Below are 17,859 nucleotides of genomic sequence, written 5' to 3' on the forward strand. Positions count from 1 at the left end.
GATTTAGGTTGGCTAAAAATAGCAAGAAGATCTCCTAAGATCGTCCTTCTTACTTGGTTTTAGGTTTTACTTCAGAGGGCTTCATGATCTAGGTGACAGGTTTATGACATCATCTCAGTTTTGCTCGCTGGAGTGTTGCAGGGGGAGATTACTCACACTGGTGGGCCTGAGAGTCTCCTGGGACACTTGGTAAAGTTACAGAGGCCAGTCTTGACCTCCTTCAAGGAGCTTGGGCGTCTGTGTCCTCATGGACTCTCAGGAGATTGGTACTCACCAGCATTTAAGAACGAAGCTAGGTTTGAGCAACTGTGGGGTCCTCGAGAATTTAGCCTCTCATCAGTTCCTGGAGAGCTGGGGTCTTAGTAGAACTAAGGGATTTCAACCTGCTCCCCAGATGAGATGAGCTTCCTGGGTAGAGTGTCTAGGATCAGTGTCTGGTGCATGTACTTTTTGGAGGCTTATGAATAAATGCACCCCTGATTCTTGGTTAAAACAGATCTAGTCTTAACACAGACTGCCCAGGTTTAAGGGGACTCAGAAGACTGGAGCCGTCTCGGGTAAAGGCTGCTGTGGGCTGCAGACTTGCTCTCAGCATCACAGCTCACTGGAACCCCTCAGACCTCGGACTGTGTTTCTGAATTCTGTCCTCTCTCCCCCTCTAGCCTGTTTAGCCCTGCTAACATCATCTGTTTCGGAGCTAAGTCCAATTCAGTTTAATTGTCCAAATTCCTTTCTTTGTTGCTTTGCTGAAAAGAGTGCCAGCACTCACGCCCGGTGGGTTTGGTCCTAACATGGGCCAGGCAGGGGTGGGGTCCTGGAGAAGCTGTCGTCCTCCTCGCAGCTTGGTGCGGAGGCAGCGCCTCTCTGCAGGTGGCAGCGTGGTTAGTGTGCATGACCAAGTTTCTAGCTCAGCTTCTTATGCGTGATGTTTGTGTTCAGCTTTGGTTTCCTCATCTGTAAAATGCTGTATTAAGATACAAGATTTTAATGTCTCTTCTGATCCTTAACATCCTGCAGTTTCCTTCTTGGTCCCATCCTGCCTTGATTCCTCAGAAATCTTGTTCCCCCACCTAACAGGCCTTTCCTCTGTCCCACTAGCGAGCCATGAGGGAAACTCACTGGGTCTGATCCTGGGTGTCCCAGAGAGTTGTAAAGGTGGGTCCTGCCAGAGAGACCTGTTACTTTGATTTCTATACACTTTCTCTTACCCTGTAACATGGTATAAGTGAAAAAAAAAGATGATGATATAGGAAGGAGATTCACTTCTTTAATTCCTAAAGCTTTAATTCTCTGCCCTGCTCCTTAATAACCCTTTTCAACCCTTGGTCCCCAGTTATGACCAGGAATGCCCAGATCTTGTGTCAGGACTACAGCTTGCGAGGTGTTTCCAGACTTTTCTTAGTCTTGCTCAGACTCAGAATACGTTGTCTGTCACAATTTTTTAGCCCATGGCGCTTCAGGGTATTATTGTTTGTTTAAAAATACATTTTAGGCGTACTGTGTTCTGTGGGCTGTGCTAGTGATCTCAGCAAAACCTGTGACCGTCTCCATGGTAAACTATACCAGTGCCCAAATGGCTGCTTTATAAACAAGTTGTCCAGTAAGCTGTGAAGGTCACCTATAGTGTATACATCTGCATTTTCCTTATTGTGTATCTGTGACTGTTTGATGAATACCTAGGCTGGGACGGACCATGAAGATTATTTTGAAAGGTTCTTTGTTGTTTTTCCTGTTGTGTGTGGGGTGTGTGAGTGTTTGTGAGTGTGTTGTAAAATCTGATGGAAGAAAAACTCTTTGGATTGCCACTCTTCTGTTTGCTTTGAAGCTTCGTGAGGAATCATTCTGGGAGTAATGATGAGCCAGCCAAAATGTAGTGTGTAGATTCGGAACTTTTGATGGATCTTAGCATCACTACCTTGTTCTTTTTGTTTGTTTTTAGGTGACCTGCTTCTAATTGCTCTTGTATCTTTGGGCCTGTGTGCTTAAAGCCAGCGACTGTTTACCCTGGGTTAATGACAGTAGTCACTGTAGTTGAGAGAGGAAGATGCTGTGTTAAGAAAAATTCTGCAAGCCCTCTGTTACACTTCTCTTTCTACTTATTTGTGTTTCTAATATGTTCTAACAGGAGAAGCTTTCAAAGGATATTGATTACCTTATTGGCAAGGAGAGCCAGGTGAAGAGTCAAATTTCTGAGCTAAACTTGTTGATGAAAGAAACAGAGGTAAGTGATATTTTTCTTTTTTTTTTATATTTCAGAGGAGAGGTTTGCATATTTTTCCTTTATTCATCTAGATGTTCGTTTATTCCTTCATAAAATCCTAAGGGTATTTTATGAGCTGGGAGTACAGAGTTGTGTCAGATTTTCACCCCTGCTTTTCTGGCACTAGGAAAGCAAATGTAAGCTGTGTGACCAGTGCTGAGAGAGGTAGTGATTAGATGATACTGAAACACACATGAAAACATTTTCCGTACGTTGCTGCTTTTGAGACCTATCTTTTTTTTTTTTTTGAGATGTGTCTCGGAAGTGGCAACATGAGGGAAATAATGGCTTTCACAATTATCTATTGTTTTTTTTTTTTTTTACAAAACTAACAAATTGCATTTGAAAAATGTATTGTATGTTAATAGGACTAGGTTTATTTAAATTTCCCAAATATTCTTAAATACATACCTGTCATATGTTCCCCAAAAGATATGTATTAGAATGTTCATAGCTGCAAAAAAAAATATGAAAAGGATGCTTGTAGCTGTATTATTTGTAATAGCCACAAAATGGAAAGCGCTCAAAAGCCCATCAACAGTGGAATATAAATAGCAATGATGAATGAATTATCTACAACTGCGGGCAATAATGTAGATAAATCCTGCACTAACAATGAAAGGAAGATGCCAGACACAAGGAGTACCTGCTGTGTGAGGCTAAGAAAGGCGGAACTAGGCTGTGTTGTTCAGGGTAGGAGTTGTTGAAGAGGCGGAGGGTCAGCGCCTGGAAGGAGTATATGGGGTAACTTCTGGGATGCTGGCGGTATTACTTAATCTGAATGCTAGTCACATGGGTGTGTTCACAAAGACTCTGTGATCCTTACACTTATGTGTACATTTTTCTCTTTGCATATTATATTTCAGTAAAAAATTGGAAAAATTGATAGCATTTTAAAAATATAGCAAAAGAGGATAGAATTAGGTTATTTTAAAATTCTAAATATTCTTCACTGACTTTGATCCCTGTTTCTTTTCTTTATTTGAAATAAATTGAAGGTCGTTTACTCTTGATCCCTTGAAAAGTTTAAATTAAATATAAGAATATTCTGAGTAGCATGAGACTTATGTATTAAAACGAATACTTTCTAAAAGTGGGTTAAATTATTGAAAAATTAGGTGAATAGCACATTACCAGTATTGCTTTAGTTTTTAATATTTTCTCATGTTCACTGATTGCTTTCGCCATCCTAAGTAAGTTGGTTTTATGTGTAATTTAAAAGGTAGGGTTTTGTTTTTCATATTTGTGTCTGACTGACAAACTCTTCACAGTTTACTGTAATCCCCGAACACATAGCACATTATCACCTAGACAGTAGGTCTTCAGAGATTGTATCTGTCGTCATTTTAGGTTTGTCTTTCACAGTTTTCTCAGTCATTCGCCTTTATTTTTTAAACCGTATGTTTTGGCTGTGCTGGTTCTTCATCGCTGTGCAGACTGTCTCGAGCTGCGGCGGGCCGGGCTCCTCTTGGGTGCAGGGCAGGGGCTTCCCATCGCAGTGACTCCTCTTGTTGCGGAGCGCAGGCTCTAGGGCGTGCGGGCTTCAGTAGTTGTGGCGCATGAGCTCAGTCCCCCCACGGCATATGGATTCTTCCTAGACCAGGGATCGAACCCGCGTCCCCTGCACTGCCAGGCGGATTCTTATCTACTGTACCACCAGGGAAGTCCTGCCTTCACTGCTGAGATAAGGAAATCCAGTGCTTATTTTTGAGTTTGTCATCCAGTAGCTTGAAAACTGAGGAATTCAGGCATTAAGCATTCATGTAGGCACTGACTCCTTGAGATCCTGGAGAAATTATTTAATGTTTCTTGTACCTTTGACCTAAGTTGTATTTGTAGGGTTATCAGTAAGAGTCTTCTGTACTAGAAAATTTATCTCCATTCTCAGTGAAGATTGTGACACTGTCTTTTTATCTATAATTATACTTTGCTGGAAACAGTCTTCTCTTTACCTATGTATAATGATATTTCTGAATTTAATGTGATATGTCCCTGAAAAACTACCAGAATGTCATCACCTTCTTTCTCTCCTCCCATCCCCCCCTTTAAAAACTTGGCTGTTGGCATTAGACAACAAGAGAAGGAAATCTGGAAAAAATTTCCTTTCATTATAAATGTTGGCCAGAAGCCACTGGAAAATGTGCAGGGCCCTTGTGCCATATATTGTCAGCTTTTAAGAGTTTTCTCGAAGACTCTACTGTTGGCTGCTGCTATGAGTGTTTAAGTGCTTGTAAGTGCTTTGCTAGTCTTATCTCCAAAGTCAAGTCAGTCTCTGATTTTCTGGACATCCAAAATGTTCCATAAGCACTCTAGAGAGGATCATTTTATGCCAAAGTAGTGGAACAGCTGTGTATATAGTGAAAATATGAGACCTTGAGGTATGCATTTATGTATTAATAAGTAATCTTTCTCAATCTTCAGAAAAGCCTACATGGTCTCTCTTATCCCTAGTTTTCAGAACAGAAAAACAAGAATAAAGAAGTTAATTTGCATAACATGTAATTAAATCAGTATTAATTAAATTACAATTTATTTATAGTTACTGGGTTGTCTGAAAAGTTCGTTTGGATTTTTGCATAAGATATTACAGAAAAACCCAAATGAACTTGTTGGACAACCCAATATATCACTAATACTAATTTGAAGAGAAAAGTTACAATTTTATATTTTAGTAATGTAATTTTTTTCGGTTTTATATCTGTGGTTTACCTTTTTTAAAAATTGGAATATGGTAGAAAGAATTAAATTTCTTGAATTAGAAATGAATAGATAACTGCAGAATTTTTTTTTCCTGTGTTAAATCAGATAATTTCTGCCTAAGTTCCTTCATATACAAATTGAACATTGCTTTTTATTTCATTGAATACATTGTTTATTGCTGGACTTTAGAGACTGAAAGCTTAAGGAAATACAGTTATTATAAAATTACAAACCATGTCTGAAAGTTGCTGATCACCCCTCACTAAGTGTATTTGGTGTCAGGCTATTGTTCTGACAGCTTCAAGGCATCAGACGAAATCTTCCTTCCAGGCTTTGGGTTTGTTGCACTGAATTTTGACTCCTTCATGAAAAGACATTTGGATTTAGCAGATGAGCTAATGCTTTGCTTGTTTTACAATAGTGTAATGGAGAGCGGGCTAAAGAAGATGCAATTACACATTTTGAAAAGCTCTTTGAAATCCTAGAAGAGAGGAAATCATCTGTTTTGAAGGCAATTGATGCTTCTAAGAAACTAAGATTAGACAAATTTCAGACTCAAATGGAAGAGTACCAGGGGCTGCTGGAGAACAATGGGCTCGTGGGGTACGCTCAGGAAGTGCTGAAGGAGACGGACCAGTCTTGCTTTGTCCAGACGGCAAAGCAGCTCCACGTCAGGTATTTGCTTTGAACTGACAGTCTCTCTAGCAGCGTCATTAAACACTGCTCAGAGTTTCAGCTGTAGCTCTGATGGCTTCGGAATGCTGTTATGTGCAGTACTTCTTGCTTCACTCTTTAGCAAATGTTGAGTCAAGCTCTCTTTTGTTAATCTCATTGCAGATATTTAGTCTTGATTGCCTTTTTAAAGAATCATTTTTATATAAAACATTTTATATCTGTCTCTAGAATACAGAAAGCTACAGAATCTTTGAAGAGCTTTAGACCTGCGGCTCAAACTTCTTTTGAAGACTATGTTGTTAACACATCTAAACAAACAGAACTTCTTGGAGAATTATCTTTTTTCTCAAGTGGTAAGTTTTAATATCAGCATACCTTTGCTTTTTTGGTTGGAATTCACACTGTGTAGACGATACATGGGCTTTCCTGGTTCAGTGCTAAAGAATCCGCCAGCCAGTATAGGAGATGCAGATTTGATCCCTGGGTTGGGAAGATACCCTGGAGAAGGAAATGGCAGCCTACTCCAGTATTCTTGCCTGGGAAATCCCATGGACAGAGGAGACTGGCGAGCTACAGTTATGGGGGTTGCAACTAGTTGGACTCGACTTAGCGACTAAACAACAACAGAATATACACAAATTCTCTTCAGCTTGACATTATAAAGCAGCAACTCAGTTGCCCAGACCTCCCTATCCTAAAATCGTATGCCATTTATTTTTTTATAACCATGTTTTTATGCCCCAAAGCTAGGTTCTATTGGTTTGTATGTTTTTAAACATTGTGTGAATGGCATCACACTGTATATGTCTTTTTTGGTAAATTGCTTTTTTGAGAAATTAAGTTTAGGATTAATATTTGTTAATATATGAAGTTCTGGTTTACAACTGTATTTTAGCTTTAATACTCCATTATATAAATAACTTTCCTACTGAGTGACAGTCTGTTCCTATTTTTTATCTATTGTAAACAACTCTATCAAACATCTTTGTCAGTGTTTCTCTGTGCCTGTGTACGAGTTTCCCTAGGGCAGGAGCCTGGAAATGGTATCTCCAGGTTAAAGGTGACTCTAAGATGTTTAAGTGTTTACGAGCTATATGAGTTGCTAGAGCTGCTGAAACGAAACACCACTGATTGGGTGATTTAAACCCAGAAATTTGTTTTCTTAGATTCTGGAGCCTAGAAGGCTGAGATGAAGCTGTGGGGCAGGGCTGGTTTCTTCTGACGCCTCTCTCCTTCAAGTGCAGATGGCATCTTCTTATTCTCACACGGTCTGCCCTCTATACGTATCTGCATCCAGATTTCATCTTATAAGGATTCCAGTCATATCAGTCGTATTGGACTAGGTCCACCTTAGTGACCTGATTTTAACTGTGGTACTTCTTTAAAAGCCCTCTCTCCAAATCAAGGCACATTCTGAGGTGTCAATACTAGGGGCTAGAACCTGGGCATGTGCATTTTAGGGCACATGCTTCAGTCCCTAGTGGCTGCTTGTGTTGTGTTCTGCTCACCAGTAGGGAGGCAGTCCGTTCCTTTTTTCTCCTCACCTTGTTCATCTCCTTCAGATTTCTCTTCTAGTCGTGGTGAACAGTTACAGTCTTTGGGAAAGTATCTGTGTGTGTGTCCTTAGTTGCTCAGCCGTGTTTGACTCTTTGCAACCCCACGGTCTGCAGCCCGCCAGGCTCCTCTGTCCATGGGATTCTCCAGGCAAGAATACAGGAGTGGGTTGCCATGCCCTCCTCCAGGGGATCTTCCCAACCCAGGTCTCCCGCATTGCAGGCAGATTCTTTACCATCTGAGCCACCAGGGAAGCCCAAGAATATGGAGTGGGTAGCCTGTCGCTTCTCCAGGGGACCTTCCTGACCCAGGAATCGAACCGGGGTCTCCTGCATTGCAGGCGGATCCTTTACCAGCTGAGCCACAAGGGAAGCCCTTGGAAAAGTATAAGCTTAGTTATTGTGTAGATACAGATGTGTAGATCTGTATTTAGTCAAAGGAAATATGTCTTGTTAAAAAGTTAAACACTGAAGGATTGTTACCGTGACCATCTTTCTCTTCCAATCAGTGCCTGAATCTCCTATTGGCTATATACCTTTCTCATCTATTCTCTTTTTCCAAAATGTATACTTGAATTGTTTTTTATATATATGTTATTGTTTGTTTACTTAGGAGTACAAGGTCCTTCCTCCTCTGACGGGGCCGTGGGAGGGGGGTCCCAAAACTGTCTTTGGAAAGAGGAGATTGAGGTTGGGTAATCTCAGGCTCTGCCAGTGCATAACGAAGAACCAGGGAAACCCGTGGCCCAGGATGTGCGGTGGTCACCCAGCTTCCGCCCGCGGCGTGCTCTCCTCACTGTTTCCTGCATGAACATTTTTTTAGTAAGCTGTGGTTTTAAAAAAAGAAAAGGAAGAGGTGTAGGGTGAGGCATACCAGTCATGATAGTTTTTTTTTTTTAACTTTAGAATGTAGTTTGGATGACTTTTTAGATCCCTTGGCTGCATAAAGACACACACAGACAAACTTACGCTGTCCATTGCTCGTACACAGCTGGAGGATAAGGGAGACTTCTGCTTTTCATTTCATGTGTTTCTCTGTGATTTGATATAAATGTGTGTTTGTTTATGTGTGCATGTGCATGTATAACCATTACAGCTTATTTTTACCATATGACCAAAGCAGTTAAGCTGTTTGGAATTTTTTCTATGGAAAAGATTATGAATACACACAAATATTTAGCTGTGAAATTTTAATCATTGTATTTTTAGTGAAAAATTAGAAACATGTTTCTGAAAACAGTTAAGTGTTGCTATAGTGGAATGCCACTGGGAGAAAAATATTGGCAGGAGCTATACAAAATTATTGTAGTGATAATCTTTGAGTTACTTAATTTGTGTGTGTGTGTGTTTTATGTAGTTTCTGATTTTCTTACAAAAATATGTAGCTTGTTAATGCCAAGAAAAAGTCATTTTAAATTGCTTTGCAATTCTGAGAAAGATAATATGAAAGGAAATTATATAGTATTTTGACATTTATTATTATACTAACCAAACTTATATTTTAAAACACTTACTAAAATAACTTAAAAGAGGACAGAAGTTAGAAATTTCACGTCCAGGGTTATTTCAGTAGATGGGCATTGAAGGGTATATGGTCAAAAATTTTGTTTTATGACATTTTAGAATTAATATGGAAAGCTAAAATGGTTTTACTAATTTTGTCTTATTTTTCATTCTTCTTTCCCCTTTCAGTTTTAAACATAAATATACACTTTAAAAATCTCTATTTTTTTTTTATTACTTTTCTTTTAAAATTTTACTGTGATAAAACCTGTCCTGAGATCCACCCTCTTAAAAATCTTTGGTATAGAATGTGGTTTTGTTGTCTATAGTCACAGGGTGTACAGCAGATCTCTAGAGCTTATTCATCTTGCTTAACTGAAACTTTATGCCTGTCTATTAATAAGTACACATTTCTCCCTGCCCCTCAGCCCCTGGTAACCACCATTCCAGTCTTTGAGGTCATGAATTTGGCTGTTGTAGACACCTCACATAAGTGGAATCATGACATCAGTATTGGTCTTTCTGTGTCCTCTTTGCTTCATTGAGCCTGTCCTCAGAGTCAATCCATGTTGTTGTATTTGCAGGAATTATTCTTTTGCTTATACACCTTATTATAAATATAGAAAGTTCTTGGACAACAGAGAAATCCTTTAGTTTCTGTCAATGAATTATATTTACTGAGGAAAAAATAAAGGTTCTGAAATAATAGTTTAATGTTGTTTTCTGTTTTATAATTTTTTTCAGGTGTAGATGTGCCAGAGATCAATGAGGAACAGAGCAAAGTTTATAACAATGCTTTGATAAGCTGGTACCATCCAGAAAAGGATAAAGCTGATAGCTATGTCCTTGAATATCGCAAGATTAATCGAGATGAAGAAATGTTGTCTTGGAATGAGATAGAAGTGTGTGGCACAAGTAAAGTTATTTCCGATCTTGAGAGTAATTGTAACTATGCTTTCAGAGTAAGAGCCTACAAGGGTTCCATCTGTAGTCCTTGCAGCAGAGAACTGATTCTTCATACTCCTCCAGCTCCAGGTAGTGTGAATACTGGGAATAAGAAAAGCATACAGTTGGAAGAGACCATGATAAAAAATAAACCTGCTGATGTGTCTGTGCAGACCTACATTAAAGCCACCTTTCATTTGTAAAAGATTCTATAAAAGTAGATTCTATATCCTGCTAGGATTTAGAAATAGAATGACTACTTGAATTTCACCATGCAGGCTGAGAATAGGATTAGACTTCTAACTGATAACAGATACAGAATAACATGACATTTGAATGTGTAGGGTAATTAATTTGGAATTAAAATAGTGTAAATGCTACCTTACAAGTTTTAAATAGTATAATTCTATCTTTTTGATCAGTTAGCATAGGATCTGGGTAGATATTTCAGACATTTATTGGTATAATAACATGAAGTATAATTTTATTTAACCTAATTCTGACTTATCTGGCTTTTCTAACCCAGTGATTACCAGCCCATGGGGATGGAAGGCACATATTAAAGCCACATGGATAGTCCTCCTTCCCCTTCCCTCCATACTAAAAGCTCCTTCTACCCAGCACTGCCTCTCCTGTCCAACTTGGTAACCACTGATACTACTTAAACCCGGCCTGTACATTTTTATAGAATGAGAACGACGTACAGGTTACTTGGTGTTCACTACAGTGTTTCCATGGATAAGGGACGTATAGCAGCAAAGTTGTGCTCATCCTGGTGACCAGGAATCACTTTGCCCCGTTGGTCCTTGCCTTAGGCGGTCCTTCACTTGGCTTTTAGACCCCGTCACTCCTGTCCATCTTTCGTGGCTTATGTACCCGTATTTTGTGCACTCTGCCCTTCCTTGCCGTGTTGTCCAGGGTGTGCTGTTCCCTCTGTTTTTCATGTATATTGTAGCTAATTAAGAGAAAACAACAACAACAACCAAATGCATAAGGTAGGCTTAAATTATTTTTCTTGAATTTTAATAATATCCAAAAGAGAGTTTTAGGGTGCATTTACAGGTATTAAGTAAATATTTTATGGTTTATGCAGTTTCCGCTTTATTTTCTAGTCTGACTGAAAGCGGAAGAAAAAGGAAACCTGAAAGTAGCTGCTGTTTTAGGGACAAAGTGGAGGGGGTGGAGGAGGGGGAACATTAAAAGCTGTCTTCTGTTTCTCTGGGAGAAGCCATATGAATAGAGTGACCTTCTAAATTTATTTTGCAAACTGGGAGACATTTGAGATTGAAAGCAAGCGTGAATTGTCACGCCAGGACAATAGGCATTACCGGGAAGACTGGTCAGATCTCACTCATGGAAAATGGTTTTAGCTTGTTAGCAACATGGCAACCCACTCCAGTATTCTTGCCTGGAGAATCCCCGTGGACAGAGGAGCCTGGCGGGCTACAGGCAATGGGGTCGCAAAGAGTCAGATATGACTGAGTGTTAAAATTTCCCATTTTAGCTATTTTTAACTGGATGCATCAATGGCATTAAGTACATTCTGTGCACCCATCATTATAGTCTCTGGAACTTTTTCATTTTTCCAAATCAATACTGCATCCATTACACAGTAACGCCCCCACTCACCCTTCCTCCAGAGTCTGGCAACCTCTACTCTGCCTCTGCCTCTATGAATCTGCCTATTCTGAGTACCTCTTGTGTGAATGGATTTGCATAATCCTTTTGTGACTGGCTTATTTTCAAGGTTCTTCCATGTTGTGGCACGTATCAGAATTTCCTAACTTTTTTAGGCTGAATGGTATATGCCATTGTATGTATATCCCACTGTCAAGTTGAAAAAAAAAAAGCCTAATGTGAGCGTGTTATTGGGGGCAAAATGAGGACTGCAGTCTGGGAAAGCAGCCGCTCAGATAGCTCTGAGAAACTGCTCCAAAGAGGCAGAGGGGAAGGTCAGTATATGTGTGATTTTGGTGAAGGGAGAGTCCGTGCAATCAAGCACTTTTTTTTTTTTTTTCAGAAAGTTTCTGCTAGTCACAAAGAGCAGTCGTCACCGTGAAGGATTTTAGTGCTTTTTTAGATAGGAGGCGATAACAAGAACTGGGCTTATAAACTAGGCTCCTGAAAATAGAGCAGTCCTACCAGTCCGCCCGCCCCGCCCGCCCCCTGCACAGAGGGCCTCGTTTCTGCCCTCCGCCCTGAACTCCTCTCGGGTGTTGAAAACCAGCAGCTGCAGCAGCACGTGCTTTAATCCTCGCAGGGATAGATGGCAAGTGCCAGTGGCAAGTGCCAGTTTGAAGTTGACACCGCATTTTCTTTGTGCATTCATCTGTTGACGGGCATTTGGGATGTTTCCACTTTCTGGGCTAGCCGCCAACGAATGTTAGGCTTAATGGGTTTAAGTTGATAGGCTTACGAGAGTAGTGTTGTCTCCATTCTGCAGTTGAAGAAATTAAAGTTTAGGTTAAGCTCCAGTTAAATGTTTGAGCCAGGAATTCAAACCCAGGTGTCTCTGAACCCAAAGCCTGTGCTTTTTTTTTTTTTTTTTTAAAGCAAAACAGTTTCTTGTGCCTGCCATCTTGACTGGTAAGGAGAAGACCTTATTAAAATTGCTAATATTTTCCGTATTTATAAAATTTGGGCTTCCCTAGTGGCTTGGTTGGGAAAGAATCTGGCTGCAATGCAGGAGACCTGGGTTTGATCCCCGGGTCAGGAATAGCCCCTGAAGAAGGAAATGGCAACCCTCTCCAGCATTCTTGCCTGGAGAATTCCATGGACAGAGGAGTGGGACAGGCCGCAGTCCATGGAATTGCAAAGAGTCGGACACGACTGTGACTAACTTAAAGATAAAATTTGGAATAAATTTTAAGAAAACATGCGGATGTTTTTGAAAATATACAGCCCCTTATTTTAGGGATAAAAAAGAAGAGATTCAATAGTATAAGGTGTTTAGGTGTTTAGGTTTGCTGTATCTATTCCAAGGAGCTACATTCATAAATTTCTCCTACACTGAAAATGTTTCTTCCACTTTGAAATTTCTGAAAATTTTCAGGTATAGAGAATTTGCTGGAAATCATTTCTAAGTTGGGGTTTTGGTTTGTGAGTAGGGTATAATAACATCCTTCCTCCTATCTCTTTTTAGTAATTTCTACTTGAAAACCTGTTAAATTTAGCCATAGAGTGTAGAAATGCTAATAAATAATTTGCAGGCTAATTTTAAGCTCTGTTTGCAGTTTTCAGCTTCCTGTTTGATGAAAAGTGTGGCTACAATAATGAACACCTCCTGCTGAACTTGAAGAGAGACCGTGTGGAAAGCAGAGCTGGATTTAACCTCCTGCTTGCTGCGGAGCGGATCCAAGTGGGTTATTACACCAGCTTAGACTACATCATTGGAGATGTTGGGATTACTAAAGGGAAGCACTTCTGGGCCTTCCGTGTGGAGCCGTATTCGTACCTGGTGAAAGCAGGTGTCGCTTCCAGTGACAAACTGCAAGAATGGCTCCGGTCTCCCCGGGACGCAGTTAGTCCAAGGTAGATTCTTTTATTGGTCTAGATCTTGATAATTCTTTAATTCTGTAAAATGTAAACCTCGTTTAGCAAGGCAAGCCTGAAAGTGGACTTGGATTTACTGACTGCATTTAGAGTATTTAGTATTTATAGAGTATGCCTTTCTTAGATTCAGATGTTTTGGCTGTGCTTATGTAGCTGGCTAAGAAAAGATGTCACGTCGTCTTGTATTCACACAGTGACTAATGAGCTTTAGCAGTTAAATTCTAATGCTGTGAGGAAACAAGTCTTTTTTGGGTACACCTCTTGATTATGGTATAGCTTCGCAATTTAGAATATTCAAAGGCTTTCATATCAGTTGTCTTAATTATAAATAAAATTGCATAAATAATGTTTTCTATTTATTTTAGTCACTCAGTCGTGTCCGACTCTTTGCGACCCCATGGACTGTAGCCCTCCAGACTCCTTGTTCCATGGGATTCACCAGGCAAGAGTACCGGAGTGGGTTGCCATTCCCTTTGCCTCTAAATGCCATATTTCACAATTGGTGCTGCTGCTGCTAAGTCGCTTCAGTTGTGTCTGACTCTGTGCGACTCCGTAGACGGCAGCCCACCAGGCTCCCCTGTCCCTGGGATTCTCCAGGCAAGAACACTGGAGTGGGTTGCCATTTCCTTCTCCAATGCATGAAAGTGAAAAGTGAAAGTGAAGTTGCTCAGTCGTGTCTGACTCTTAGCGACCCCATAGACTGCAGCCTACCAGGCTCCTCCGTCCGTGGGGTTTTCCAGGCAAGAGTACTGGAATGCGGTGCCATTGCCTTCTGCCACAATTGGTGCTAAATGGATACAATTTCTTTAAACCGTCCAATAAGTATGTTAAAAATTTGATCACGGTAAACATGTTCCCATGGCAAATTTCAGTTTCTTGAGAGTGACTATTTAATGTTCTGTACAGTTTAGTTTTGTTACACGATGTAGTGTGAGCTAGTCCAGACAGATCATTTTGATCACTTATGTCTCCAGAAATGCCAGAGTAACAATCTGAGTGATAGGAAAAACTTGTTGCCCTAAGATGAGAAATTGAAATAATAGTGAAAATTGAAATACGGAAATAGTTAATTAAACATAGTGACATGTCTACTTGGTAAATTATTAACAAATGTTAAAAAAAGTTTATAACATGGGAAATACTAGAAGTGAAAAGACCTGATTAAAATGGTTGATGTAGTATGTTCACAAATGTACTAATATAAGAAGCACACTGCATAGGGAAAAAATGGAAGGAACTTTGTATCAAAATTTTCTTTAAGGTGTTACTGTTTTATAATCAGAGGAGAATAAAACTCTTCATGATACTTGCTTGCATCATAGAACCATGTAGAAAATCCCAACCAGGAAGTAACAGTTCTTAGCGGGAGAATGAAACATGCTTTTTTCTCCTGCTTTATTTTGTAGTGCCCATTTATTTTACTTAGTCTGATAAATTCTTTGGATTAGGGGATCTGTGTTGGTTTCTGTTTTCTTATATATGATTTTATGCTATAAATATTCAATATTTGTCAAGTCCCTTCCATTTCATTCCCCCCTGCTTTATTTTTGATAGGCCAAAATTACTAATTATTTATAACTTCTCATCTATTTATATATATAGGTAAAAATGGATGATACTTTATGACAGAATTTGGGTCTGAGTCTTGGTGTAATTCTAAGTGACATTGTGTAGTCCTTAGTTTCTAATTGATTATGGTTTAACAGAAAGGTTTTGATGTAAAAGCAGTTACAATTGATTTTAATTTAACTCAGTGTATATTATCTGGTGAAAATGAAGGCCTCGGGGTGATGATACAGATAAGACTGCTTTGTCTGTCTCTGTTGTGTTTCAGATACGAGCAGGACAGTGGGCACGACAGCGGAAGTGAGGACACCTGTTTTGATTCTTCACAACCCTTTACGTTAGTCACTATAGGTATGAAGAAATTTTTCATTCCCAAGTCACCGACTTCTTCTAATGAACCTGAAAACAGAGTCCTTCCCATGCCAACAAGTATAGGAGTCCTCCTGGACTGTGATAAGGGCAGAGTGGCCTTCTACGACGTGGACCACATGAAATGCCTGTATGAGCGACAGGTGGACTGCTCGCATGCCATGTACCCGGCCTTTGCCCTGATGGGCAGCGGGGGGGTCCAGCTCGAAGAGTCCATCACAGCCAAGTACCTCGGCTACCAGGAGAGCATGTAGTCTGCCCATCTGGTGTGGTCTAGGGTGAAAATGGGAGCAGAGTGATGCCTTGGTGTTAACCTCTGTAACTAATACATATCATCTAAGTGTTGTGTCACCACACTTATTTTTGTGTGTTTCTTCTTCAAACACAGAAAACCTAAGCAGCCTTTCTGCCTTTCACAAATGCCGGGAAGACGTGCTTTCCCAGTTCACACTGAGATGGGTGACTGGGCTCTTTTTTATGCGCAGGAAATCTAATTTATGTGTATCAGCTTGTGTTGCTGACACTTAAGACATTCCTTGTTTTGGGGTGGGGGGAAGGGATACAAAAGTATTTATTACTCTTGCTTTGTGTTTGGTTTTTCATTTTTGTATCATGTTTATGTCCTCAGAGAAGATATTTTTTAAATGCCTTATGGATAGAAAGTAGTACTAAGCATGGTGTTGTGCATTTGTTTTTAATAGGAAAACAAAGGTATAGATAGATAAAACAAAAACGGCCATAGAAATAGTAGTATATTTAAATGGAAAATTATGTATTTAAGAATATATTGCCTAGAAAATGAATACTACTGTTTGTTTTTTTCTGAGACCACTGACTGTAAGGACATTTTAAAGAGTTTTCTTGGCTAGTAATGCCCATACTTGCATGTGTAAGAAACATGGTTTCTTGCGGGAAACACAGGATTCTTGGCTAACACATGAAGCTTTTCACTTCATATGACTTTCTGGGAAATTTTTTTCTTCAATTTTTTTTCTTTTTACTCTGTGAGCATATTTGAGCTTATATAAAATATTTATTTTTCATAAATACTAGTGACAATAATGATGTCATTCTTTTGCTTTTTGTGTTTTGTAATTTTCATTTAGGGACACAAATATTACATATCAGATTGTCCTGGTTTATGTTTACATGTTTGAAAAGTTCACAATATATTTTCAGTGTCATTAAATATATTATAAAATGTGAAATAACTATCTGGTCAGTTGTATGGCATTTTCTGTGGCTCATTGGTAATAAGCATTTATTATATAAGGAAATAAAAGGATAGATTTGTTTAGAAATAATAACTGAAATCATAATGATTGTGTATACCCTTCTTAAAAGCTGAAAGTTCTTTGAAGAATTACAGTTTATCTAAATTTTATCCTCATTTTTGAAAGATACTCTTTCTTGGGTGGTTTTATTTAAACTGGTTAGTTTTTTTAAAGTTAGAGTATTCAGAAACTAGGCTCTTAAGTATATTTAGCGTCAATCATTTCGGAATTCTTTTGACACGTTTTAATTGACTAAGCAAAACTCTTAGCTCTGGCTTTGTTGTTGTTGTTATATACATATATTAATGGAAATCTGTTATTCAGGTTGGTAGCACTAAATAAGTACCTTTTCCCCCCGATCCAAGAAGGAAATATCATGGAGAGTTTCAGTGTTTAGTAAGCTTTGTTCCTTTCCCACCTATGAATAGCACTTTATGACATAGGCTGAACTAAACAAATATGCGGTGTTATGTGGATCGTTGTGCAATAAAGCTGCTAACGTCACAAAAATGGTAAAGTCTGATAGTCTCAAGCCTGTGAAGCTCATACCATGTAGACATTTTAAATATAAAGCTTTAATAGGGATAGGAAATCCGCTTAAAACATTGTACAGTTGCATATAAATTGTTCTCTTGAACTTGTTCATTTTTAATAAAAATTAAAAGTAAGTCAAATGTCATTATTGAAGTTTGCAATCCAGGAGTTCTCAGTATGTTTATATGGAAAATAGAAGCTGTGTATGAAAAGATGTTTGACTGAATATATTAACCTAGAGGTAAAGTTCTATTTAAAATTATTTGGGGCATTTGCTAGCTTTAATTCTTGTGGAAGTGATCATTAGAGAAGCTTAACATCAACAGGAACTCTTGAATAATGCAGAGTTAGGGGGAGTCCACTCTGTATGCAGTTGAAAATCCCAGTATAACTTTATGATTGGCCTTTTGCATCCTCGGTTCTACATCTAAGGAACCAACCAACCAGGGATTGTATAATACCATAGAATGTGTTTACTGGAAAAAAAAATCCATGTATAAGCAGACCCATGCAGTTTAAACCTGTTTTGTTGAAGGATCAATGGTCTAAACTGGTCAGTTTGTCTAATATTTCTTTTTTTAAATCATTTATTGTTTGTGACTGCGCTGGTTCTTCAGTGTGGCATATGGGGCTTCTCCTGATGAGGCTCACGGGCCGTGCAGCACACAGGCTTAGTAGCCCCCGGCGTGTGGGGTCTCATTCCCCGACCAGGAAGCAAGCCCAAGTCCCCTGCATTGGAAGGCACGTTCTTAACCACTGAACCACTGGAGAAATCCCATCATCTTTCTTCTTTGATCTACAGTAGGTCAGATGTTTTCCAGATGAGCAGCCCCTCCATCCACATTTATACTCTTGGGTTATGAGGCTCTGGTAGTTAAGTCTGAGTTGCAGGGAATTGTTACTCGTGGTTGATGGGTCTTAATTTTAA

General features: G+C 39.3%; 1 protein-coding gene across 2 annotated transcripts in view; it reads left to right on the forward strand.

Annotated features, from left to right (window-relative positions):
- Positions 1–16,170, forward strand: part of TRIM36 (tripartite motif containing 36) — a 31,381-nt gene extending 15,211 nt beyond the window's left edge. For both annotated transcript variants that reach the window (XM_043920776.1, XM_043920778.1), the window contains 6 exons: positions 2,126–2,221; positions 5,382–5,635; positions 5,864–5,988; positions 9,436–9,726; positions 12,870–13,167; positions 15,023–16,170. In XM_043920776.1, coding sequence (XP_043776711.1) covers positions 2,126–2,221; positions 5,382–5,635; positions 5,864–5,988; positions 9,436–9,726; positions 12,870–13,167; positions 15,023–15,377 — 1,419 coding nt within the window. In that variant the 3' untranslated portion in view covers positions 15,378–16,170. The remainder of the gene's footprint in view (positions 1–2,125; positions 2,222–5,381; positions 5,636–5,863; positions 5,989–9,435; positions 9,727–12,869; positions 13,168–15,022) is intronic.
- The last annotated feature ends 1,689 nt before the right edge of the window (positions 16,171–17,859 follow it).

Source organism: Cervus elaphus, chromosome 12, assembly GCF_910594005.1.
Source record: "Cervus elaphus chromosome 12, mCerEla1.1, whole genome shotgun sequence".
Classification (NCBI taxonomy): domain Eukaryota; kingdom Metazoa; phylum Chordata; class Mammalia; order Artiodactyla; family Cervidae; genus Cervus; species Cervus elaphus.